The sequence below is a fragment of the Solanum verrucosum genome, unplaced genomic scaffold (genome assembly GCF_900185275.1).
Source record: "Solanum verrucosum unplaced genomic scaffold, falcon-dt-bn FXZP01000183.1, whole genome shotgun sequence".
Classification (NCBI taxonomy): domain Eukaryota; kingdom Viridiplantae; phylum Streptophyta; class Magnoliopsida; order Solanales; family Solanaceae; genus Solanum; species Solanum verrucosum.
In genome coordinates, this window is record NW_026020430.1 from 36,573 (window position 1) to 64,508 (window position 27,936).

At 32.8% G+C, this 27,936-nt stretch overlaps 4 protein-coding genes, 1 non-coding gene and 1 pseudogene across 6 annotated transcripts; 2 read left to right on the forward strand and 4 right to left on the reverse strand.

Moving 5' to 3' along the window:
* Window positions 1–155: 155 nt before the first annotated feature.
* Window positions 156–7,758, reverse strand: LOC125807849 (pyruvate dehydrogenase E1 component subunit beta-1, mitochondrial). Of its 2 annotated transcripts, none has more exons than XM_049487583.1 (15): window positions 7,710–7,758; window positions 7,395–7,476; window positions 7,245–7,307; window positions 7,069–7,149; window positions 6,716–6,742; window positions 6,540–6,602; window positions 6,357–6,443; window positions 5,251–5,376; window positions 3,717–3,850; window positions 3,556–3,628; window positions 3,409–3,474; window positions 2,777–2,815; window positions 2,556–2,680; window positions 2,308–2,422; window positions 156–536 (listed from the first exon to the last, which is right to left on the reverse strand). In XM_049487583.1, the coding sequence occupies exons 2-15, from the start codon at window positions 7,443–7,445 to the stop codon at window positions 483–485; spliced, it is 1,104 nt and encodes a 367-aa protein (XP_049343540.1). In that variant the 5' UTR covers window positions 7,446–7,476; window positions 7,710–7,758; the 3' UTR covers window positions 156–482. The 2 variants fall into 2 exon arrangements, with proteins under 2 accessions (XP_049343540.1, XP_049343539.1); XM_049487582.1 differs by having other exon boundaries at window positions 217–536; window positions 7,579–7,718.
* Window positions 7,759–9,363: 1,605 nt separating this feature from the next.
* On the reverse strand, window positions 9,364–11,026 carry LOC125807376 (uncharacterized). The gene is made up of 3 exons (XM_049487074.1): window positions 10,474–11,026; window positions 10,326–10,388; window positions 9,364–9,688 (listed from the first exon to the last, which is right to left on the reverse strand). Exons 1-3 carry the CDS (start codon window positions 10,964–10,966, stop codon window positions 9,531–9,533), a joined length of 714 nt encoding a protein of 237 aa, XP_049343031.1. The 5' UTR covers window positions 10,967–11,026; the 3' UTR covers window positions 9,364–9,530.
* Window positions 11,027–11,811: 785 nt separating this feature from the next.
* On the forward strand, window positions 11,812–13,723 carry LOC125807377 (mitochondrial import inner membrane translocase subunit TIM8). The gene is made up of 2 exons (XM_049487075.1): window positions 11,812–11,931; window positions 13,258–13,723. Exons 1-2 carry the CDS (start codon window positions 11,884–11,886, stop codon window positions 13,444–13,446), a joined length of 237 nt encoding a protein of 78 aa, XP_049343032.1. The 5' UTR covers window positions 11,812–11,883; the 3' UTR covers window positions 13,447–13,723.
* A 440-nt stretch (window positions 13,724–14,163) lies between these two features.
* On the reverse strand, window positions 14,164–20,571 carry LOC125807373 (probable protein S-acyltransferase 7). The gene is made up of 5 exons (XM_049487071.1): window positions 20,355–20,571; window positions 18,251–18,433; window positions 16,393–16,689; window positions 15,054–15,287; window positions 14,164–14,925 (listed from the first exon to the last, which is right to left on the reverse strand). The coding sequence occupies exons 1-5, from the start codon at window positions 20,451–20,453 to the stop codon at window positions 14,413–14,415; spliced, it is 1,326 nt and encodes a 441-aa protein (XP_049343028.1). The 5' UTR covers window positions 20,454–20,571; the 3' UTR covers window positions 14,164–14,412.
* A 2,481-nt stretch (window positions 20,572–23,052) lies between these two features.
* Window positions 23,053–23,124, reverse strand: TRNAQ-UUG (transfer RNA glutamine (anticodon UUG)). Its single transcript has one exon. It is a non-coding gene; the product is annotated as a tRNA-Gln (tRNA).
* Window positions 23,125–25,329: 2,205 nt separating this feature from the next.
* Window positions 25,330–27,218, forward strand: LOC125807378 (bidirectional sugar transporter SWEET12-like; annotated as a pseudogene).
* Window positions 27,219–27,936: the final 718 nt, after the last annotated feature.

Here is a 27,936-nt window from a genome sequence, read left to right on the forward strand (position 1 = left end):
ACTAGAAAGTATAATAATTTAAAATAGAAGTACTAAACTACTTTAAGAAGATATATTGCATATCACTTGTCTAAAAAGTGAATAAATAGGAGCCATGTTGCTTATCCACCTAGAGTTGGTGTTCCCTTGAACATTTTATAGCAACAACTGCAGTTACGAGATAATTGGACGAAGAAGAAACTTTAATCATTGGCACAACAGTTTGATAATTCCCTGAACGCATGTATTCTCTTGTAACAACATTTTCTTGAACGTATCACCAAAAAAGGAAAGAAGCTGTAAATATTATTTTCTACAAGAACTATTTCCTCGTGTGGCTGAAGAATCTGGCAGCAGATTTCATTCGTTAGTTGGTTTTACAGTCAATTAAACTTTCCAGAAGGCGGATAAAGAATTGATATCCACAAAAAGAAGTTAAGTGCTTTGGATCAATCAAGACCTTGTTGGACCAAGTCTAAGCAGCTGCAGCCATTGGAACTGATTTATTTACTTGATCGGTAACAAACCCTCTTGACTGCACGAACAATGTCTTCTACCTGTATCAGAAAATTCAAACACATCATGAATGTGTTCATATGAAGGAAAACATGGAACATCTAGTTTCAAATGCAATTCAACAATAAAATATGGGAAGAAGTATTCTCCATTGTTCTATTCAGGTATTACCTCTTTATACCTTCAAGTTTCATGCACATTATTTGTGTATTTGCATGGACATGATATATGACTTTAAGATAATCATACTAAAACTCCGGTAACTTGTTCCAACTACTCTCCAATTTTTTTCTCCTAGACTGATATACCGGAGACACATTGCACTATTCCATTGGTCAATCAATTAATCAACAATGTCTCAATTTCCAAAGTTAGTTAAGATCAAGAATACAAACATTTGTATTCATTCAGCTCTATGCTGATCAATTTCATACCAATACTAAATAATGTCTTCTAAAGTAAAGAGGTTCTTTAAATCTAACTATTGTCCCTGCACGAACAGACAAGTCTGTACCCAAACTAAGAAAAATCCTGGCAAACACTGACCCAGTTTAAGCATAATAAAAACAAGAAAATTTCATTTCCAATGATCTGCCTTATATGGATCTTTTGATTCCATTATATTCTTAACCAAATCCATATTTATTCTAAGAAATTATGTCTTTTGACATAACTTCCTCCATATGATTTTAAGTTTACCTCTTCTTCTTTCTATAACTGTCAATCATTGGAGTACCTCACCTACAGACGGGTACACATATTAGAGGTCCAAGTAGGACAAGATCAAACTATCTCAGGCGTTCTCTCTTTTTTCTTTTAATCAAGTAAAGTGAGGTGTGCTTCATTAATTTACATCCATGGGATGCTGATAATACCAGCAGCTGAGCAAAAATACCAGCTCCTGTTCATGGTTTGTTTGATGACTTGATCTCTAAATATAATCAAGTGGCTAACAAAATAAATGAAGTTTAGACCAACAGAAAGGTCACTAAACATCTATCCTCGGGCATTCCCTCATTTTATCCTGTGTGTGTGATACTTGCACCCTATGTAGGATGTCATCATTTTTTATCATGTCCAATCTTGTATAACCACCTATTCATCTTATCATCTGCATTTCTACAACACTATCTCGTGGATATGCTGTGCCTATACATTTACTCTCATATAACATGGTTCATGGACAACCTTTTTGTAGAACTTGCACAATTCATTATTCAGCAAATAGTCAGAATTTACCCAGACCTTGGACCACTGAATACTTGCCTATCCAAGAGATGTCATTCTTGGATGTTCAGACCCTAATTCAACATGATATAATCATCTACAGACACCGGAGAGCTCCAAGCTCAACGACATGTGGATCATTTTTTCTCATCCAGTTAATTTCTATACATACCATTTTATCACAACAACCATACTTATGTTACATGGACTTATTTATGATAGGTCTCCGCTATATGTGTGTAAATATCTGGCCCTGATACCATTCTCAAAAAAAAAAATCTGGCCCTGATATGACCGGTTCTTTTTTCTAATTTTTAGTGTATTTTCAAGATTCTTGAAATACCCATGCAATACATGCGTTTGAGTTTCAACACAAGTACATCAAGACAGGGGAGATGAAGGATTCTACAAAATATAAGGTCATAACTAGAATCAAACCAAAATTTATGAACTATTTTTTTTTTTGAAACAGGTAACATCTAAAATTTAAGAACTATTAAAGACATAAAAAAACTACCAGTTTATGATTAAATAAAATATAAAAGCCGAATTGCTGAGAACCAAAGAAAATCTTTGATTACAGACCTGTGGAACAGCCAGTCTTTCAAGATTTGCAGCGTATGGCATAGGAACATCAGCACCTGTTATCCTCTCAATCGGTGCATCAAGATACTCAAAGCTCTCCTCAACCACAGATGCACTAGTAAGATTAGGAAAATGCAATCCGGTAAGTTTCATTGATATCAAAGGAGCTTTACCTTGGTGAACAAACAAACAAAAACAAAATAACAAAGCAGCTCAAGTTTGTTCTAAGACTGTTAGAAGAGAGTAACCAGATTTCAGCGCCAACACCATGTTGTGGAAATCCTTCCTCAACAGTTACAAGTCTGTTGGTTTTCCTCACAGATGCATTAATAGCAGGTCTATCAAGTGGTCGGATCGAGCGCAGATTTATAACCTGATTACAGAAGAGAAATGAGAAGTGAAAAGCAGGAACTTTTTTGTGCTTACCAGTATAAAAGCAAAACTATATATGAACTCTCAGGAGTCATACCTCAGCACTAATTCCTTCCTTGGCAAGAATTTCAGCAGCCTATAAAAGTTCAGATGTCATTATGCATAGAATTACACAAGTTGTATGAGACTATTCTTTGTATATTAAGGGGTTTTGCACTAGAATTTAAGACTTCAGCAATTACGAATCAACAATCGTTTTTGAAGGAGGATCAACACTTACTAATTTAACACAATTCAATGCCCAACATGTAATTTTACTCTTCCAAAAATAGTTTTTAACACAAATCAAGACACAAAATATAAAGCTAGCTGCTAAAAGCCAGTCAAATTCGAGCCATTAATCACACTTCAAATCTGAACGTTGTCAAATAATTCATGACTTGTGATAATAGTCCTAAATCCATCAAGCAAAAAAAATAATCTTAAATTCATATAAAATTGCTATTAGGTGTAGATATCCTTCTACTGTCACGTGCTTCATTGGTTGGAAACAATTCTGTTAATTGATATACTCCGATTCAATAAACACTAATCACCCATTTTATATTTCATCTGGATTCAATAACCGTTTTGTATAAGCAGAGAAACCATCAAAAGTTTGTCACGGAGGATGATGCTGGAATTCAAGCAGAAATGGTTCAAACACTGCTAAGGAAAACTATGACAAACCTTGAGAGCATAGCCAACCATCTTTGAGAAGGCAGTGATTGTCACATCCTTCCCTTCACGTTCTATCTGTCAATGTTTGTAAAGTAAGGAATAATAGCCCATAAGATAATACAGAAAAAACAATGAAATATACATGGATGAACTTACCTTAGCTTTTCCGATGGGGAGAGAGAAACTAGAATCAAGAGCTTCAGCGGAAATAGGGAAAGACTCACCATATCTGCATCATGAAAATCAAGTCATGAGGATACATTTTAAAGAGAAATAAAGAAAACAACATTTTGAATAACTAAACCCGTAAAACTCACAGCAATTCATTTTCCAGAAACACGACAGGATCAGGATCCCTGATAGCAGCTTTGAGCAAGCCACGAGCATCTTCGGAAGAGTACGGAGCTAGTACCTTTAATCCTGGACATGCACCATACCATGCCGCATAGCACTGCAAAAATATTAAAAGAAAGGACCATGGAACTTTATCCAATAAAAAACTTGCAATACACGTGTGCGGTGTACGTACACATACACACATTGAGAGCTGGAACTTGAAGATAACATCAATGTCAACTAATAACTGACTGAAACAACCCAATAAATTTAAAAGATATGCAAATGGATGCTATTGGACTGAAACTAAAAGTTCATGAGATACATTGACAAAGACAATTTGATTCTACATTCCTCCCTCCTTTCTTTGACCTGCATTGAAATCTTCTTTTATCTCAGGTTTTTCATTAGAGCACTCCGAAAAGAAGGGGCAAAGGCGAAAAAGTTTTCCTTTCACAAAAAAGTATCAAAAGAATAAAAAAACTTTTATTATCAAAGAAGAAGTCCTTTCCTTCATCAAAATTATGTTCCCTTCCATCAACAAGATGAGCAATATTTCCACCCATAAAACAATGAACGTCATGAATAAAATTTAAAAACATGTACATTTGAAATTCTAACACTGCATAAAAATAGGAGAATTAGGCGCACAACTTAAAAACCATGCAAGACTCAAGAATCAATGCAACTGAGTTGCAAAATGCAAAAGTTAATCATAGTGACTGGCGCAAGTCTTTAGTGCAAATACTGTTTCCAATTATCTTTCACGAAATGGCCCTAATTTTCTTTTAGCCACTGCCCTGATAATTTCCCAAGAAAAAATTGACCCTTGTTATTCTTCACGGCTCTTAGAATTATTTATTCAGCCAAAGTTCATCAAACAGAAAAGATCTCGGCGGTATTCACAGACTTCTACTTATTTTATAAGTTTTTTAAAGACTAATTTTACAAGCAATGTTGCTATATCAATCACTTAGATAGATAACAACCCTAAAAATTAGCCTTTCCAGCATCGCGTACGGTACCAAACTATCTGTAGATGACTAGATATATTCAGAACGTTCAGCATGCAGCAGGAAAGTGGTCTGATCAGAATACAAAACACCCTTACTCACATCTAGTGCCACACTAGTCACCAATCCATTAGCCAAGTTAGCTTGGTAATGGTTAAAAGCCATCTCCCTGTCTACTAATATACCCATACCATGTTCCATCTATATAAGATTATTAACTAAAGCCAACAACTTAAAAGAAATCCATACAAAACCAGAAAGCAGAATATCAAAAAAATCTAGAGTAACAGTTCTGTGTAATTTTGCTATTTGGCTCCAGTTAAGAATCAACTTCATTAGTGAGTGTGGCTAGCACATCATTACTACCAACCTCAAAGAAAGACATAAGATCAAATGTAGAACTGTTAAATAATATAAACAGTGTAGCTTAATTCGACTACACTTGAAGGAAACCCAACACCAGCAAACCGCAGCACACCACATTTTCAGGTCATAAACATACCTGAGAGTGTTGGGCACCGACACCAGCTGCAGCACCATTAGGACCCCTGAAAACAATGGGCACAGATATCTGACCAGCAGACATGTAGTTTGACTTTGCAGCAGAATTGATAATATGGTCAATTGCCTGCAAAAAGTTAGGTATAATATATTATGCATGTGCACACGGTTAAAATTGCATAAAGCCTTAGCCTCAAGAAATCTTGTCAACATAACACGGTCTACATAAAACATGCTTAGTGAGAACCCACCACCAATGTGCTTGTCGCATTTGCATACAGGAGATGTCATTGTTCGCAGAAGGGGGAAGAATAGGATGCAGATGCGAAGTTGGTCAGGGAGATAACGGTTGGAGGAATATATTTTTCTATCTGCAGGGGAAACAAGCTCCGCACACAGTTGGCCTCTACATAGTTGATCAATAGCCATTTACAGTCCCCACCTATAATCTATTTCCTAGTTTACATTGAGGACAGGGGGAGTTGACACTACTTCAGAAACAAAGCACCTGTCCTACAGGCTGTTGTTAATTTTAGATCATGATTTCTAGGAGTATAACACAAATTTAAGCATGGAAGTGATCTCATCTACATTTTGTTACTTGATTTCTAGTGACTGAAGTAGAAGCTGCACCCTCCCCCCCTCCTCCGAGATCTCTTAGTATTGTGTTTGCATTTAATTCAATCAGCTCATTTCCAGAAGACAAGGAAAACATCAAGTTACTCCATGTTATAAATATTAACCAGATTCCAAAACAATCATACACGATCAAAATTGTTTGCATGTTTTTCTTAAGTCGTCATTCTTAGCACGACCTTATTAATGGGTACTCTGAACTCATTCATACATAAAATACATACGGGAATTGTTCAATGACATTGGCAGATGATATTCACATGTTCAAGGTAAGAACAAATAGATCAACAAATAGATGATCTTAGCACGACCTTATTAATGGGTACTCTGAACTCATTCATACATAAAATACATACAGGAATTGTTCAATGACATTGGCAGATGATATTCACATGTTCAAGGTAAGAACAAATAGATCAACAAATATTAAGAAGATTAGACAAGAAGTCTTCGTGAGATCAGAAGATCAACCTGCATGGAAAAGTTGAATGTCATGAATTCGATTACGGGCCTTAGACCATGGTAAGCTGCACCAACTCCAATTCCAGTAAATCCAGCCTAGGAAAGAACAAAAAATGGTTTAAGCATTTTATTATGTATGTTCAGGAAAGAAAGGAGAAGCAGCAGTTTCATGATTGGAGCACAAGGAGCAACCTCAGTAATTGGTGTATCGATAACCCTTTGCGGACCATATTTTGTCAGAAGCCCCTTTGTAATCTGAAAAAGAAAAAAAACAAAAAACTCACACACTTAAGTAAATGATTCTCATTGCAAAGAGTGCCAATAATAATGTAAGACTTGAAAAAATTGTGAAAAGAACCATTTCTAACCTTATAGGCACCCTGGTACTCACCAACCTGAGCAAACATAACAGAGATTAAGATTTTTTTCCTTTATAACTAATGTAAAATAACACAGATCAAGATTAAATGAAAAACATTAGTAGTGACAGATATCTGCAGCAACAATAACAACAAAACAGCCACCTTAGCAACAACAACTATGCCTCAATCCCAAACTAGTTACGGTTGCTACTATTTGCAACAACAACACATTACAACAGGACAACCATGCCTCAAACCAAACTATCATGGTTGACAATATGAATCCTCTATCATTATCTGGGCCTTTTTTACAGGTAAAATTGCACTTTTACAATTTTAAACAAAAACTTTGATTGTACCTCTTCCCCCATAACGAAGACCTTAGGATCCGCAGACATTTCTTCATCTAGAGCTGAATTTAGTGCGTCACGCACTGTCATCTACAAAGAGATCAAATTACTCCACTATCAACATCAGTAAACATCAACCAAATATATAGACCAACAAAGTCAGATAGGAAAAACAAAAAAATCACCTCTTTAACTGCGGAAGAGTAAGTTCTAGATGCAAATACTCTACTTCCCACCAAGAACTTGTTCTGTAATCGTAAATCCAAATTCACCATTTAAATACACAAAATCCACCTCAAAAATAAATAAATTAAAAAACTGTAACTTATTCTCACCAAATCAGAAATCCTTCTATTGGCCATTGTTCGACCTATAATTCCAGACATGTCTGGTCCTTGTTAGCTAAAATTCAAAATCCTAATAATAAACACAAAATATATAAGTCAAATCTGCTTGAGGAAAAGCAGATGCAACATACATTGATCAATGAATACATCTACAGTTAATAGAAGTAGATACCAATAATCTCAACAGATCACGAAAACTCGATCTGGAAATTAACTATTACTGCTAATTATTACAGTTGTTGTTAGGTGTTTGGTGGTGGCAGACTCTGAGAAAAGTGGAGAAAGTTCTATTTTCCTGTTTACCTTGTTAATGGCGGACGATTATGGGACTCCGAGAGCAAAAGCTGTACTCCGACCCCTCTCTCCCTTTGAAGGACAAAATTGCCCGATAATATTGTCCACGGAATATATATGTCTGCTACCAATGAATATGAATATTTAATCAATTAACACTTTGTTTGGTCTTTGGATCATGTTAAATATTGTTTCATAATGTATTCTATCATTTTATAATGGTAATGTTTGTATAAATTAGTTTATAAATATTATTTTTCATTGCTATATAATATCATCTATTAATAATTTGAAGAATATTATACTACAAGAAGAGTTAGTGTGTCAGTAGGCTACTAAAATAAAATGTAGGATAAGAGATAAAATGAAAATATTAAAATAAATAAAGATAAAATGAGAAAGTTATTGACGTAATTACTACATAAAATGAAATGTTTCATCTCTATCTAACAGATGAATTTGATAATACAATATAATAAAATTTAAATAACAATTCGAATAAATATTGTATTTAAACTAACAATATAAATACTTTCTAATCTAGTGGAAAAATATGTAACAATTTTCTTAAACTTGAACTATGAACCACTTAATATGGACTAGAGAAAGCATGTAACAACAATTCAATCAAGTTATTAATAGTTTAACTGATTCACTTTCATCTTATTGACGAAGATTTTATTCCCCACCTTATAATCCTCTCTCTTTATGTTTAATTATTTTTATTTATTTATTTTTAAGAGAAAGAAGAATATTTAACCATTATCCTCTTATTAAAGTCCCTTTTCATATTCCTTTTTTTTTCCTTCTGGTTTTAGGGCTCTTGGGACTTCTGAAGGGTTACCATTGGACATGTATATATGTAGCATTGACTTATAAATCTAATTTCTCTTTCCTATTATGTTATTACATTATTTTCAAATCCATTTTTTTTTAAAAAGTGACCAAGATAACACACTATTACTAGTATAGTCAAATACCCCTATCTTCTTCTCATGAAAAAACGAAGAAACATAATTTCTACAACTTTCTAGCTGGCAATGATTAATCCAAACATTTTCTATTTGTACCACTAATCTTAAGGTAAAACACTTATTTGTATCGTATGTTTATATTAAAATAATATAATTTACTATAATTAAGTGATTTAGTGAAGTAAAAATATATATTATTAATCATGGTTTAATGAAATATTTGCAAGTTGGGTGATAACATGGGCAATGACAAATCATTGCAAAAACCTTAAGAAGACATAAATATAGGTGGAATAATTATAGTACAATATATTTGAGTGATCATATATATATATATATACGTAAAACAATTTTGTATATTTGGAATAGCTTAGATATAGTCCTACATAATACTATATGATAGGTGGCCGAGAAGTCCAATGGTACGTCCATGAATAAAATTGTAGCGTTATACGATTTAAGTATAAATATTCATACATATACATTATATGAATTTTGTATATTTGGTTTAGCTTAGATAGCCCTACGTACATAAATTATATGAAAAAATATTATGCATACATCGAACGTTCTAGCTAAACAACAAGTAGAAATATATATACATCAATAAAATGTATTGAAGAACATTTAATTTACAAATAAATTCAATAATATGTTCTATTGAACGTTGTTACACTTATATATACATATCTCAAATTCACGATACATGAAGCCTTAAAGAACCTTCTATTATAATTATTTCATATAGAGTCAAAAGAGGAGAAATAGAATGCACAAGAGAACAAACAAAACAAAGCAATGTGTAGAGGTGTTTTAATAATTCCCCTTCGCATGCCATATAATATATGATCAAGATTCAAGAAGCTACTTTATGATGATAATGATGATCAGTGGATCGAGTTGAAGAGTTAGATGATGATCGAACATTCAACAAGTTCTTTGGTAGCACTTTTCTAAAAGTACTTCTCTTTCGTATTTCTTTCTTCTCCTCCTTTCCTACCGACGACTCCGACTCCGACTCTGATTCCTGTACCAAATTGTCAATCTTATAAGTTCAATATTATACTCCGTTCAAATGTACGTGACACCATTCTAATTTTCAAAATTTTATTTGACCGTATATTCATTTTAAATATTTTGGATTGTTCAGTATTATACTTCTAGTATTTTTTACGTGATTTCAAAATTTATAAGAAGTTTCACTCTAAAAAATTGAACGATGCAATATAGATGGAAACAAAAACGATGTATAAATGGATAGACGTTGCTACCACTTCTAATTAATAAGCAATTTTAACGTCTCTACATAACATATAGTAATAACAAGTCATGCAAGAAAGTATTCAAAACGAGAAAGGTAATTTGATAGATTTGTGTATATATAATTTCTCCATTTTAATCTTTATCAATGCACCATCTTATGATGGAAAGATAAAAATGTTTTACATCTTTTGAAGAAAAAAAGAATTGGCAAAAAAATAAAGAAGGAAAAGAATATTCATAATTGATAATCTTATTGAACAAAGAAAATTTATACATATCCATTCCCTTTTTAGCTATGAATTTCTTGGCTAATTAGCTTTTCTTTTTATCTAAAAGAAAAAAGAAACAATGCAAAAGAACATAACTAATTGTGAAAATCACATGCATACCTTTGTTGATGATATGGTAGTTGCAACTGGGGTAACGTCCTTCAAGCCCACCTTATTATAACCTTCACACATTATAACACAATTATTATGTTATCGATCAAGAGCCATCATAAAATTAGTCAATTTTTTATTGGTACATACACATACCGTCATTAATCTTCTTTGTTTCAACATCCTTATTGGTAAAATAAACCCTAAAACTCGGTGAACCAGGGAAAGCATTACCATCCTCCTCACCAACATGAACCTTTTTAATCGCCCTTTGATCATCATCGTCATGACCATCCTCCTCCTCCTCCGCCTCCTCTTCATGTAGTAGTCTACCCTTTTCATCATTTTTTTCCGCTTCCTCAACCATTGTCCTTATTTTCGCGACCCTTTTTTCATCATTTTCTTCTTTATATGCCTTGGGTGCGACATAGTTCAAATCAACATCACATTTTAGAGCAGAAATGGAAAGTCTATCATCATTTTCATGCATTAACAACATTGGTTGTGTTTTTGGAGGGATATTGCATTTGTTTGATTGTTTCTTTCTAGTAGGGAAATTTGGGAGAATTGATCTATTAGGTGTGGCGACGCCATTGGCATCTATCTTGGAAACGCCACAACCCATTCTAAGAAGTGTGTAAAATGGCATTTCAATTCCTTCCAAAAATAAGGAATTGAAAGGCAAGGCCTAAATGAATGGGAAAACAAAGAATCTAATAAAGGTGAAAGTAAAATTTAAATTATCCCTCTCCATTGAATATACAACCAACATTTTCATAACATGTGTAATTTTATTCTATACATATAGTTAAATTAGTTATGTTAGGATATATATGCATTTTTTTATAATATGACTCAATTGTAGATATATATCCTTCTTTGCTTGATAAGAGGAGTATATTATTTACTTTGCTATGTGATTTTAATTTTTATATGCCGACAATATATATTCTGCCTATATTGTTTTAATGAATATAGTGTTTCATGAATAGATTGTATTGTTCTCCGTCTTTACATAATGTTACATATTCATAATTTGAATAATAAACCCTCACAAGAAAAGTAGGATACAAAGTAGAGGTATTATGAAAAAGTAAGGTAATTGATAAAATATAATTATTAAATAATAAGTAAAGACAACATAAAAAGAAAATATTAAGGTAATCACATCAAATCGATCGTTACATAAAATGAGTATTTTCGTCGTTACCTAATAATAAATTTAAACAATATAATATAATTTAAGTAACAATTAAAATAAATATTGTATTCAAACTAACAATATAATACAATACAATAGGTAACAACCAAAATCAATTTTGTCAAAATATACTTTTTAAATGACTTCTTTCTTATTTGACATGGGACTCGAGATGGGCCATCAACTTACGGACTTAATGGGCTTAGAAGTCTAAAACTTGTTAAACTTATGGGCCGATCCAATACAACTATTTAACTATTTAATATTAGTTCATCTTCTAGTTTAGGGTTTATGCAAAAAGTTCAAATCGATAAAACTTCCGTCTAATCGGAAAAAGTCACTAGATTTGCTCCGTCAAAGTTTCTATGGATCCTTCAGCTCTTAAGTCACCAGAATTGCAGCATTTTCTCAATGTGAGTTTTTCAGATTCGATAGATTGTATTTTTCTGTTTATACACACTCATGCAAGCACATTTTACTAATCCATTCGGCATTCGATTTTGTTCTGGACGATTACTTGAGCTGCTTTAGTCAAATAGTTTAAAATGGAACAGTGCTCAATAATGCTTCATTTGAATTTCTGTTATTATTGATCTGGTTAGTTGAGAAACTGGTTCCTATTGTTTTTCTCCTTGGCTTAGATTCATAAAGTCTAATTTTTGTGAGAGAAGATAAGGCAATCACCTGGAATAACCCTCCAACACGAGGTAGTACTATAGAATAAAGGGGAACCAAAATTTGACACAGTTAAGTTTGTGATTTTGATCCCACTTTTGCTTTTGAGTAAAGCATTAAGGAGACTGGAAAAACTGTATATGCTGCAAATTCCTATAAGGAATGAAACTAGAATCACTTAAAAGTTTCTATGAAGCTGTTTGAATAAATTTGCAGCTTATAAAACTAGTAAAAAGTTAAATTTTTTTGGGTTCAATTATGTTATGAAGCTCCTTGAATGAATTTACAGCTCTTAAACTAGTGAGAAGATAACTTTTGAGCTCATTTATCTTTATCACTGTTTGAACTTACTCAAGCTACATGAAAAGTGTAGTATTTGCTAGTTACCTTTTTGCTTGCGGGATGGCTGATTATGTCCTAAGTCTTGTGCCATCAATCTACCAGGAAGGCATTCAGTGAAGGTCATCTACAAGAAACTTGGATACCATCTTGGAAAAATCATGATTCGTTAAAGTTGATCTTAACTCATTATTTTTGGATTTTACTTTAAATGCTTAATGAAGTAGTAAAATAGGATCTTAGTCATGTATTACCTCAAGAATTAGTTTTTTTTCTCCGAATAACAGTTTATTTCAAAGCTTCTCCAGTTACTTCTAAACATTTTTTCCTCATAACTTCAGTAAATATGTTAATGAAATTCACAGATATCTGTCAACCATTCCCTGCCTCTTCACAAAAATACATATTTGTGAGGATCATTCTGATCTTGTTCATTGCCTTCTCCTTTTTTGCCATATTAGACTAAGAGGTTCAGAGTGCTTTGGAATCTTAAGCTACTTGAGTGCAGAATCTTGTATCCCTTGTAGTATTAGAATGGATATTACATGACTTGGAATTGCGTGCTGACTTGATTTGATTAAGTTGCCCCCCCCCCCCGGTGTTGAGCAATTTATAGAACATCAGTTCTCCAGTTAACTGTTGTGTTTTACTTTTCTTAGGGTTCTGATATTGTCAAGTGTCTTCATCTCACTAATTTTTGCTCCGCAATTCTTGATTTTCTACAGCAAGAGAAGGAAAGGGCAATGATCAATGAAATGGTTGGAAAGCTTACAAGTGCTTGCTGGGATAAATGTATCACTGGCACACCTGGAAGCAAGTTCAGCTCCAGTGAATCTAATTGTCTATCTAACTGTGCACAACGCTATATGGAAATGAGCCTCATGATTGTCAAACGATTTCAGAGCATGCAGTGAAGAACAATTAGCTGCATAATATGCACACTTCCCATTCCTTTGTGCCAATGAAAACTAAAATGCACACTGTTGATTACTTGGTAGCAATTACAATTCGCACCAAGGTCTGTTCTCAATACATTTATTGATGTTAGCAGATGGTTAATTTACTTGCCGCAGATGGATGCTATCTCTCATTTGGGATTTTTGTAATGTAGATCAATAAATTGATTAGTTATGTATTTTTTTTTGGCATGAAATGTCCAAAACATGAATGGAGAATCTTGAATTTGGGACATCTCTTGTAGAATTGAATCACTTCTATAGAACTTTCCTGCAAATCAGTTAAATTTTGTCACAAAAGTACTCATCTTTATTTAAATTTAATTAACCTATCTTTGATCTTTATTCCTCTGAATATGATCTAAAACATCGTAGTCCCCCTTCATCCTATCCAATGACCAAACAACCGTTACAAATGGAGGGCATTCAAAGTTAACGGAAAGACGTAAAAGGATACCTAATATTGCCTTCATGTTTATAAATTGCCTTGAAGATTCTCTTTCAGTGTTATTGTGAACCATTTTCACCTTTGCAAAAAACTGTGCGTCTCCAGAAAACTTTTCAAGTCGAGGAGCGTGCACATCTTAAGTAAAATGGGGTTACCAAGAGTGGCTATAGATTCCCATATGTGATAACTTGAGGCAATTACCCAAAAAGAGAAGAGAAGTGATGAAGTAGAATAGAATTTGTATCTTCACAATATATCACATATAACAGTTGGAAGCCATTTCTGGTAAGAATTTTTTCCTCTTTGCAGATTAAGCACATTTCAAAGAGCTTTCAACAAAAGAAAACTAAACATAGAAGAAAATAGAATTATACACACAACAGCACACCTCCTCAAGGATAACCTGATCCCATCCTCTGACGGGACAGGATCTCCTTTGACTTTGTCAGTTGTTCTACAATAATTTAAACAACATACTATTGCTGGTTGTCAATCCGGTAAGCACTATCACTGACAGTCGTCCGATTAGACTCTCCAATTTCAGATGCCATGGCAATTACGTCAGGCGGTATATTCAAAGTTCCACTTCTTCTTCCCCAACTAGAGCGCCTAGGATGTAGGATACTACGCCCTTCAGCCAAGGTGGTGTTGCTTAGCTCTGGGGATGCAGCCAAGAGCTCTTCATCCTTATCTAACTGATTATCATTTCTAGGTTGTTCTTCAAAATCATCAGTTCCTGTTGCAGTCTCATGCCAACCTGGCTTCCTTCCCATTTCTAAGTCGCTCATTGTTTTCTCCAAGTTCGGACTAACAAAACCACCAGCCACTTCACGAGCTGGTATCCCAGGTTCTCTCTGCACTCTCTCCCTGAATTTGTTCCTGGAAGGAGGAATACTGGTGCAGAATATCTCTAAGAAGTTATGGATTACACCTTTGTCAAAAGGATTGACCCGCCGATCATATCGATATCTAAAATTCTCATATGTAGACTGCAAGCAAATAGAAGACTCAAGTGTCAAAAACATCAAGTAATTTAATCCTATAAATCCAAAGGAATTCAAACAAAGAAAAAGGGAAAACATCTGAAACACTGCAGTTGTCAAGAAGAATATATTACCTGGTTTGTGCCAATGAGATAAAGATGGAAGACAGACAAGCCACCAACAAACCAGACTGATATGAATGTATAACCGATCAACACAATGGAGGCAGGAGTCTTGGCCATTGCTTTCCAGATGTTGGTTTGCTCACCATCCATGATCCTTCTAATATAGACCCAGCAGAAGCCATGGACGTATAAGCAAAGAAGGGTTGTTGAGAATACAAACATGAAGAAGAAGCGGTAATTCCTCTGCACCACCAAACAGAATGTAGTTCAATGTAACGGCGGAAACATTTCACTTAGAAATTTTGTATGAAGGTGCTTACAAAAATAGAAGCTATGAATATGATCAGACTAGGAAAATCTTTTCCAACTTAGAGACCTAGATGCCCTTTATCACAAAAAGGGAGATGACCAAGATGTTCTACCAGGATTAAGCGAGGAGAAGATGTGCAGATAACATTGCAAATATCGCTAGAAAAAAATAAAAGAACAGAAAACAAGAGGAGTCGTCCCCCACTCAAATCACTCAATCTTTAATCTTAAATATTTAGCAAGTAGACAATTTTTAAGTTGATATACTTGATCAGTTCTAGGCTTCCTGTTTGACAGGAAAACTATCAAGTATCTTTTTTGCCAATACCCCAAAAAAGAGGATCGTATACTTTAGAAGTTAGAACTAACTTGACTATGAACTGGCTGGAGTTGTTAACCAAAAGAGTGCATGGATGGGAAAAGTTTATGACAGACTAACAGTCGTTCAAGTGCCATTCTAGCTCTAAAACCTTTGAAGAGAAGAATTTAATTACCCAAAACATGTTCTTGAGGAGGCTTTATGGATTCAGGCTAAACAAAGAGGAGAAATGATAACTGACTGAAATCCTTTTGGGACGACAGGCAAACCCAGCAATGCAGGACCGCTGCTACTCATGAACATAAAATAAACTGTGTATGTTTTAACATGCAGATATCAAATCACTCAGAACACAGAATCCAAGGCATCTTTCAGGCAACAATCAAAGTATGATCCACAAAGGGAAGAATCACAAAATCAATTGATCACAAATCAAATAATGAATAATCATCACAAATTATTGATACATACAGAACTGCCAACAATTGGAGTAACAAAAAATTTCCAAATACTGCCTCCTGAGATATTAAAGAAGTTACGAAAGTAATAAAAATAGGAATATTAAGAGCATGTGTTACTAACAAATTAAGAAAAAATGAGGAAAACCATCTATGCTATGCAAAGATACGTTTTTTGAGAGGAATAAAAACTGAAAAGAGATTAACATATTGTAGTGTCCAACGGCAAAACGTATAAGATTTTTTAGAGATTAGAACTCACCAATCCAATACATTGCCCAACCCAGGGACAGTGATGGTCAAATCGTTCCACGCAGTTATTGCAAATTGAACAGTGAGAACACCGCGGAGGCCTATATAGCATGCAGGTATCACAATATTTGACTTTTACAGTTATTCCATTGACGTTCACGTCCTTGATGCGGGGCAAACGTAATTGTGGAGTTTGACCAGGTCCAGTTTGAATACTTCCTTCAAAGTTCTCTAGCTCTGGAGGATGAGGATTGCGAGGAATAATACCAGGATCTCTTGCAGATGTCAGTAGAAGCAGGACTAAAACCTTTCAAAGAAAAACACATTTATTACGTTCTATTTTGACTCATGAATCTATAATCCCTCTTGGCCATAAAATTGAAGTTCAGGAAACAATCTAATTAATAGTTCCTTTATGTTATAGAAATTAGCAAGAAACATCAAAAATCCTTTACGCACAAAGAATTCTTTTTTCAAACGAAGACACAAGGTCACCTGTATTAACATGATAATAAGGGAAAACCAGAAAGTAAGCTATCCACTTTCGTGTGATATCCAAGAAATGAAAATAAAACTGCAAGAAACCAGACACAATCTCTAGTGCAGCGAAAAATAAAGGAATATACAAACTTACATCATCACATCGCTCACTATCATATGTCCCAAATAACAGCACTCTTATATTTTCCATCCCCACACCACCCCCACACAACAAGCTTTTTCATCACCATTATATGTTATATCATGGTTAGAGATTTCCTTTTTTCGTTGAAATGAACCATGATTAGAAATTTCTGTTCTTTAAAATTACGTAAATCCACCAACAGTCCAACACAATTACAATTAAGGCAAGTTAAAATCTGGCAAATTAGCAACAATTTTCTGTCTTTATTTTATTACTCTATTGAGAATAGATGACATACAAAGACTTTCACTTTTGTTTCTAAAGTAGACTGCAGCGCATCTTCCACTCAATATTAGCCTTACTTAGTGCAGTCGATTTAAAAAGTTGATCCAGAATGCATTAATTTATGAAACAATATTCATGCTATGCCTTTTTTTCTTCATAATAGTGGTTTATGGGATGCTCTGACCATTTTATATGTTTGACATAATTATTCATGCAATCCACATATCTTATTATAAGTATGTATTCAATCCATATCGCCTGAAATTAGTAAGATAATTACAAGGAGAATTCTTGTTAAAAAGAGTTTGTGCATTAATGGATATGGAGTATCTAGGAAAGGGTTAGGTTGGTTGAGCAATGGACTGCCAAACTGAGTCGATTACCAGAGGCATCTAAACAAACTAGAACTAGCATGTAAACTTAAGCCATTAGGCATGCTCCAGACCACCTACTGATGTTTTACAATGTAAAGAGTAGATACTAGTCAAAAGAACAACATTCCTAGAAGTTTCTCATCGGATGAAGTTGTGGATTTATCATATTAATCAAGCTACAATGTTAAGCAACGACAAAAGATTTCTCGCAGTTGGATCACAATTAATAAATCATAACAAGCCAGTCTATTTGACAAATTATCAACATTTACAATTAATGTGCAAATGAAACTTGTTTTTGTTCATTATTCACCAAACATACTTTAATTGCCCAACCTGAATGCAAATGCAAGAAAGAAAATGAACAGCTATGTAAACAACACAGTATTTACATAATTAGAAAGAATGTATAGTCAAGTGAGCAGGAGAAACTACTCGTAGAATTCCATTATCCGAAAATGATCAAAAGGCACAATACTTGCTTTGATTCCACCAGCTAAGACAGCCAATATAACCCTAAAATATTTGAAATCATGCTTACAGAATAAAATCTTAGTTGCCAACAAAAAAATATAAGCACTTACATATAGTGTAAAAACAACAGCTACGACCATGATAGACCACCCCCAATGACCAGCAAAGTCATCTACAAGTTTCCTCGCAACAAATACGCAAAACACAGCAACTGGGGCAACTATAAGGAAGATAGTCATAAAGAGTGATCTCACATCAGGCCCAAATATGAACCTTCCTTGAAGACAAAATTTCTGCATAATCAAAAGGAAATACTTAAATTAAAAGAGAATAAGCAAAAATCACGAGATGTGCTGAATAAGACAGCCAAAAATGCAAAAAGAAAAATAATGTCAAATTTAGCAACAAACAACAATATAGCTAACTGGGATAACATGCTAACTATACATGTTAGTCTTTATGGCAAAAGGCAATGTCCGTAAAGTTCCAATGTTCCATTAGCAGTAAAATTTTGACTTAATGTATTTGTAGCCTGTAGGTAACTATTTAGTTTTGCAGAAAATTCTGGAAATAGATAGTATAGAACTTCCCTTTATTGGGGTAGCTTATGGTTTTTTCCCCTTCTTTGATAACTTGGGGTAGCTTATGGTTTTTCTTCCTTTATTTCCCTCCATTCTTTAACAACTTGGGGTAGATTAGTCTCCAAAAGAAAAAACCTGAGGTAGCTTCCATCAAGTCATTCATTTTTTATTTTTTTTATGAGTGTGGTGGCCGCGCCAGCTTTCGCGTACCTTGACTAAATCCACAGGATACCTGCCACCTCACACCCGCAACAAGTACTAGGTAATTTTGTCCACCAGGGGTTGACTGCTAGGGCACACCCTTGGGTGCTTTAATTTTGTTTAGTAGTAATTCTTCTAGATGAGGAGAAGATTTTGGGGTCAACAAGTACTGCCTCAGTGTTTATTCTTTTTTCCTCCATAGAGAGTCGGAAGAATACAGAATCTTGCAGCAATTCTGCTTTTCGGACTCTCGTATTTACTTCTGATCCACAGAGAGATTCCTAAGGTTACTGGAACAACTCGTACAACTTTTATTCATTTTACTTTTGATCTTCGGGTTATGGAGACCTCAATTACTACATTAGATACCTGCTACCTACCAACATAGGTATGAGGAAACTTTGTCCACCAAATCTTAGGCAAATGAAAAGAAATCACAAATCATTTTGTCTCTACAGTCTACTTGCATTTGCACCTTAAGTCTAAACATACATGGTTTTTAGACCACTAGAGGCTAGACTACATAATTGGATGCAATTAGAATCATATACTAACACTTACTGACGTTGAAACCTTAACACTCAATAATTTGCTACCCTAGCTGCAGGGAATCTTTCCTCAACTAATGCACAACCTAGCAAGATCACCTTCCATCGAATAATGATTTTAAGTTTCTTATTTCCATTTCTCAATGAGCTTAATTAGCTCAAACAGACTCTTATCAAAAATCCAAATGGCATGTCATCATAAACCACTGATGAACCTCATTCCACCACCAAAAAAATTGAAAAAAGGAAACAAAATACTATCTCCTGACTAGTGTATTCTTTCTTACAGGACAAAACTTGAAAAGGTAGATAATAGATATTTAGTAAATGGATTAGCTGTCAGGTGGCACCACCTGAACTTACAGTCTAATGGTGCCAGTTTAAGTATCCAACACAATAAGTATGTGCTCAATTGTCATTGTCCCTTTCCCGTTGCTTAATCTCCTAAGTGACAAAAGAGAATCTAAAAGATGCCAATTGCTTAATGCTTGTGGTTTCCACAGAAATGGTAGAAAATAAAAGGTTAAGAACAGATTACAATACATCAAAAACTTATTTTTTAAAAGCTAAAACCTACCACGTGAATTACAAAACTAATTCAAAAATATGGACTATGAACAACTAATTCAACAGCCTATTCAACTAATCTGAAAACGATGCAGATAATGAAATCAAAAGTCTGGTAAATCCAACAATCTCGAGCAATTTAGAGATCAAAATTACAAATCGTTTCCAGTAAAACCGAGAATTCAATCATCAAACTCCTACAATAAATTGAGAACAATTTAAGCAGAAAAAAACACAATACCACACTCATAATCATTATAAAACCTAAAATATGCTTAAAAGTAGGATGAGCAAAGGAAATCAAATCGAGTACTTACATTACTGCCTTTCCAGGTCTGATACATCCGGAGAAACGGCGTATTTTCAACTGCGTCACCATCGGAACCCGTACTCCTCGGCGGAGCGACTCCATTCATGTCTTTTTTCTCTCTGTAACAGGAAAAAATTGGGGAAGAAAAAAGCTGTACAAAATGAATCGGGAAAAGGTCAAATGAAAAGAAAGCAAAAAAGGAAAATGAAAAAAAGGCGGCTTTTTATTTGTTTATTTTTTTCTCTCTAACTTTTATTATTACTACTGCTTCACTATTTCTTCTATTTTGGATTCTTTGCAGGGCAGCGGGGTTTGACTGAAAATCTGGCAAATGGCAAAACGTTGACTGCGTCAGCCACGTCAGATCACGGCGACTCTCCAGTGTATAAAAGCAGATGGACGGTGGTGGCGTTAATGTACAAAAATTTCAATGGAATATTTTATCCTACATACAACCTTTTGTTAATTTGAAAAAATAAATCAAAATATTGTTTGATTGTATATTACTTATTTTTTCACTTTAATTTTAAATTAAATTGTTCTAATCACTTTTTTTTCTGTGCTATACATGAATATTTCAGAGTTTTTGGATAAACAAATTGCCTTGTTATCATCTCATTTGGTAGTTATGGATAGTTTGAAATGACATTTTTCTTCGCTTTTGGTAAACTCCAAATTAGAGAAACATAAAAATAAAAATATACCACTACTTGTCAAAATTATATTAAACACATTCTCTTTTTAAAACAAAAGGCATCTTCCCTGCTTTGTCCATGCTTGAAATATTTTTATCTTTTTTGAATTAATATATTTTTAGAGTCCATGCTTGAATATATTTTCAAATAAAATGTATATTTAAATGATTGATTTCAAATATCATCTTTAACTAAATTTAAAATATTATTCAAAAATTATACCTAATTGGTGCCCTAATATCAACAAAAAATTGAGCATGAGGAGTGAGTGGCAATTGAAATGATTGAAGGCAAGTATTTTTAAATTGTGGAATTAAGTGGGGGACAAATTGTGGAATTGCCGACTTTTTCTCTTTCTGTGGTGTGGCATTGGTGAAAGTTAGACCAATTAAGATTACTTTTTATGAGGAAGTCATAATTAAATAATTGTCACATCATAAACATATGAAAAAAATGGAATCATGAATTTAACCAATATCACAGTAGAATTCGAAGTCCTCCAATTTCAGTTTTATGGTAACACTAATTTGTCACAATTCTAATGTACAAGTACTAATAATAAGATTAAACTTAGAGATTATCAATTTCTTTGAAATAAGTTGAGTTTTCTTCCAAATATGAATTTTAGATATGCCATATCCCTAAAGAGACAGAAAAACAAAGAGATGCGTCACTAATCACTTTGAGTAAATTAATGTTCTTGTTAAGTTATATATCCATCAACTTCAAAATATGAAAATAGATAGTAAAATATCTCATATTTGAATGTGATTTTGAATATGTAAATGAAAATCAAATTTAAAAACACAAACTTTGAATTTAATTATAAATCAGACGGTCAGAAACATCAAAAAAGATTCAAGAGTTGGTTGTAAAAGAGTTGATGTTAACAAACTTTATATCCTTAAAACCAATAAGTAAAAGCTTTTAAGAATTCATTAAAAACCATTTATGATTCAATAATGCTTAAAAACAATTGCCACCGTTAATGGCATCAACTATGCTCTAACAAATTAAGTTAATTTTTTTTAATCCAAGATAAATTATTCATAATTAAATATTAAAGGTCCAAAATCTTATGACTCGGAATCTAATTAACATAATATAGTTAGATAAATGCAAAAAATAGTTATTGTCGCAATCTCTTGGGGTTTCTGTTTATGAATACATATATTTGTAGCCTAAATTTGGGAATTTTCAATATTGCCATCCATTTGAAGATATAAGTAGTTTACCAACTAATTGGGTATTTGAGTTGACCCAAAATCATATAGGTGTCCCAAGAAAAATTAGAATATTATTAAACAGCACATTTTGTATTAATCAATTAATTTGAATTGTTATAATAGATATTAATGTGTGATGCCAACTGCCAACAACCAACGTCAAGTGCCATGCCAACTATACAATTGTGTTTTACTTATTCGTTGTTTCTTATTTTTATTTTTATTTGAAAAATAAAGTGAAGATCCTAAATTGATACATGTAGGAATGTGTGTCATTTACGAATATTTTCTAAGAAAGATAATGCTACTAAAAGTAAAGAATCTATTTTCGATAGATCTTTGGCTCAAGAAAATAACTTAAAGCAACAAACAGTAACAAATTGTAATACAATGAAAAGTACAACAAACCAACAAGTAATAACAAAAATTGAAAGTCAAGAAACTATAAGATTAATACTATAACTATTAATATGAACAGACAACGAGACAAAACATTGCCAGTTTGCCACCTACATGTATCTTTCTTAAATTTATTTTCTTTTCATGTTTGAAAGCTGAGTCTATCTTTTTTGTTTTTTTGATAACTTGAACCCACAATCAAGGTGAAAGACGTGGTCTTCGGGTTTTCTTGCCAAATGATTTAACGATGAAGAATAAGCTCATGCCAATCCCCATACCAATCAAGTTTATTGGCCCAACTAGGCGCTGGACTCTTTGGGCCTGGGCTTATCTAAAATAATTTGGGGTTAAGAAGGTCAAAGAGAGAATACAATCACAAAAAAAAAGGTCCTACCGGGAGTCGAACCCAGGTCGCTGGATTCAAAGTCCAGAGTGCTAACCACTACACCATAGAACCCGACATGTTGCTGTATTGTATTAGTCGGATCTAGTACTAATACAAACCAAGTAGCTCCCAAGTTACGAGTTGAGTTGGATTGGCAGCGGCGCAGCTACATAGACCTAAGAATGATCACTTGAACACCTTTATCGAAATATTATATAGTGCAGATAAAACATAACATGGTACATATACGTCAAAATAAAAACAACTTTTTTAGAAATCTAAAATAAAATTTTGAACACCCTTAATTCATAGCATCGTCATCGATATTGAGACCCTTTCTGCTAATAAAACACCACTTAGATATTTTTCTAATTGAAATTAATAAATAAAAAAATTAATTTAAGTTGTAATTACTAAATTGTACTTTCAATTCTCATCGAAAGTCGGGGAAAAAAAAAATTCACTATGATATAACTTCTGGAATCATGTTAGTTAGAGCGGATAACCATTTTCTTTACTCAAACATGTCAAAGAAAAAGAGAACTTAAGAAAGGAAAAAAGAGATGATAGAAATAATATATATGTGCATAATAATTCACTAATGTTATGTAAAATAAACCTCTGTGATTCAAACCCTTCCTTAAACCCTCACATATAACAAAAGCTTAATATATCGAACCACAGTGTTATTCATTTCGGTTGGGAGTGAGGAATAAATTAGCCACGTTGTCCTGCATGGCTTCAAAGATAATAGGAAAAAATAACATAATTTCGAAGGCATGTATGTAGTGGCTGCTGAAATATATTGAGAGGACACTAGCCATCCACAAAATCCTAAATTAAAGCTTCGTCCTCTTGTTGTCTCCCATTATTTTTCCTTTTCTAAATGTGAAAAGGTGGATATATACAGGATTAATCTTATCCAAAAAAACATGAAGAAAAGCCAACATGATATAAGATATAGTTCAAGATTTTGATCAATTCATAAAAGGTAGCAAAGTTGTTAAAAATAAAATTAATTTCTCCACATATATCAATTATATCTCAAAGAAACATACGTCTCTTCCTTCATCCCTAATATGATTAATTTGGAATTGCCCAAAATGATAGTTTTGATCTCTGTTCTAAATAATCAATTTTGGGCAAAATATGCACCATCTCATATCAAAGTATTGTTACAGAACGCTATATATACTACAAGAAAATAGGGAATTTATCGATAATTTCTAGATAATTCATCACCAAAAAGCTCCTAGCTAGTTCATTTTTTCTTATATACCATCACTAAATCAAGTTAGCATAAGATTTCGGTTATTTAGTTTGAAAATTTTGTCTGTCATTAATTTTTTAATTTTCTAATAGTTAAAATATATACACAAAACACCATAAATTTATTTGAAAACTCATATATATCGCGAAAGATCAAGGAAACAACGATAACATTCTTTATAACATATAGTATAAAACCACGAAATTAGATTCATTTAATCATATTACGTACTACACAGATTATTGAAGCAACGTAACCCACCTACAAGACAAGATAAGCCTACTAATAAAGCTTCCAAAGCAAATCATACTCTAGTGATAATTTTCATCACCTACATACAGTACTGTAGTAAATATATTGTCCTTAAAAATATATATATATATATTAAGGCAATAGGACTATATATAATCCGATTATATAAATTATTATTGCCAAATGGCAAACATTAATTGGTCCTTCCATCATTCCTGGATTGATTTTTTGCTGATTAGGAACACATTTTGTTTTGAGAAACAAGGCATTTCTATATTCAATAACAATTTAACTTTAAAATATTTTTAGATATTTGTAAAATAAGTTATAACCACACAAATATCTATGACTTAATTCAAAAAACATATTTTAATGATTTTTTTTCTTTTTAAAACTTATTATCAAGTTAAATAACATTACATAAATTGAAATGAAGGGAGCAGTTAATCACTGGCAAGCTTAGTGCCCCTTTAGATTGAAAGATGAGTCGATGACATAATAAAAGCGTTACATAGGGCCCTTTGTAAAGATATAATTATTGAACACACCTCATTAAAAAGTGCTTTTATTTGTTTTTTATTTTAAAGAAATTGAAAGAGAAATACAGTATAGATCATAAATAGAAGTTCTCCACTAATGTCACTTACTATATAAACATGTCAAATGAGCCATCTTCATTCATTGACAAGTAGAACTACTAAAATATTTGCAAGTATAAGAGAGCTAAGGCAAAATATTTCTTTCTTTAGTAAAAAAAAATGGCTGGATTTTCTGACCACTGGACCTTTGCATTTGGTGTCCTTGGTAATATTTCTTCGTTTCAATTTATGTGTCTTACATTCTTTTTTAATTTCTGATACACAAAAAAAATTAATTATCAAATGATTGCATAGAATATTCTAATTTATAATTTACGTACATATTTTGCAGGAAACATAATCTCATTTTTCGTTTTCCTTTCTCCACTGTATGTCTCTTGTTCCTTAAATTCATTTTTATCCTCCTTCAAAGTGTTATTATATAGTATTTTTTTATTTTTTTTTGTCAATCAATTAATTAATTTGCATAATCAACAGAAGGTTATCAATCAATTCCATACGTGGTTGCTTTATTCAGTGCAATGCTTTGGATTTACTATGCATTTCTCAAGACCAACACCACACTTCTCGTCACTATTAACACTTTTGGATGCTTCATTGAAACTTTATACGTTGGCTTCTACATTTTCTATGCACCAAAGAAAGCCAGGGTAAGGTTTTCGATATACTAGTACTTTCAGAATATCAGATCACCTAAAAGATAATTATATGTAATTGTTCAAAATTAATTTTTGACTTTGCAAATGCAGGTCCAAACTATAAAGCTACTTCTTTTATTAGTAGTTGGTGGTTTTGGAGCTATTGTCCTCGTCACTCAATTTCTATTCAAAGGAGCAATTCGTGCACAAATTGTTGGATGGATTTGCCTTGTGTTTTCCTTATGTGTTTTTGTAGCACCATTATGCATAGTGGTAAGTTTATACACACACATATTGTTGAAAGATTTTAACTTATTGTATAGATTTTTCACACTATCAGATCACTTAAAAGATAATTACAGGTAACTATACGTCTACTATAAGTAGAATTGGTTATCTGCAAAATAAGTCAGCAAACTTGTTACAATATGTTAAATTATGTACATCGATAATATAACTGGAAAATGATGTTGAATTTCTTATTTAATGCAGAGACAAGTAATCAAAACAAAGAGTGTGGAATACATGCCGTTTCTCCTCTCTGTTTTCCTCACTTTAAGTGCTGTTATGTGGTTTTTCTATGGTCTTCTATTAAAAGACTTCAACATTGCTGTAAGTTCTCTTTAAACTTTCATTTCCTACTTACAACATATACGATCTCTGTTTTAATTTGTTTGTCTTGATTTTTTTTAGTCCATTTCAATTGTTTTTTAGCAACTCTTTAATTTCAATTTTTCACATGACCTATTCAAGACCACAAGATTAAAGGACATTTTGAGTATATTCTACATATCTATGATTTAAGATCATAAGATTTGAAAAGTCTTTTTTACTTTCATAATAGTCCGTATCAAGTCAAAATCAAACAAATAAATTTAAACAGAGAGAGCATAATTATTTGAACTCTAGAATTAATATATATTTTTTCTTTCTAATTTTTTGGTTGAATAGATTCTAAATGTGTTGGGTTTCATCTTTGGTATCCTGCAAATGATACTCTATGTGATGTACAACAAAAAAGAGGAAGTTGTTATAAAGGAGCAGAATCTTCCAGAGCTAAAAGACCATGTTATAATCTTAGAGGATGACAAGAAGAAGCTTCCAGAACTAAGTGAAGAGCAAATTATTAACATAATGAAACTTGGTTCACTTGTTTATTCAGAGAAGAATTATGGAAATTTAAATGAGGTTGCTAAAAATGACAAGGTTGTTTCCAAGCTGCAAACTGTGGAAGCTTGACACTTTGTAAATTTGTTTGGTAATTTGTAAATTTGCAAGCATCTTTATATTAAGCCAAATACAAGGGTTATTGGCTTATTTTGATTTGTATTGTATTTACATAGTTAGTGCTTAATTATCAACTGTAAATTATGTTTGCCCATTAATATTTCAAGCTCTAATTGTAGTCACTTTCTCATGATCTCTTTTATAACTCTAGTGCTTTCTTGCTACACTTTTCTATAACAATATTTCATTATAACGACTTAATTTAAAAGATATTTAATTGTTTCTATTGAGAATAAATAATTTGTTACTATACTTTGTACGATTAGCACACTGAACATTATTAGATCATAATCTCATGTCATGATTTCTAAACGGAAGATTATTAATATATTTCGAATCAACTAATCAAGATGGAAAGGAAACTAGAGGGGAATAATAATGGATATATATTACTTAATACTCTTACTAACAAGGGAAAATTTATTTATTTTTTAAAATATGTTTAACTAGCCTCGAGTAATAAGTAATTCATTTTTTTGGGTAGTCAAAGCTGTTTTACAATATCTTGCATTTAAAGGTTTTTCAAAATAAACAAATTTTAACAGTTTTGGCACAAATAAACTAGTCAATTCACGAAACGTATATTAAGAGGCTCCTTTCCAGTGATGATCTCTCCTATTTTCCCAGTGCTACCTTGTATAGTTGGCATGTGTTCATTTAATTTTTAATGGACCAGATTAATTTTTTTGATCAAATATCATTAATCATGGTTATTAGTAATTCTCTCTCCTCTCATTCCTTTCTCAATCAGCAAAGAAACACTTCTTCCCCTCCAAAACTCTCCGAAAAACAGAGCAATCAAATATCATTTGTATTTAAATTACATCAATATTTGAAT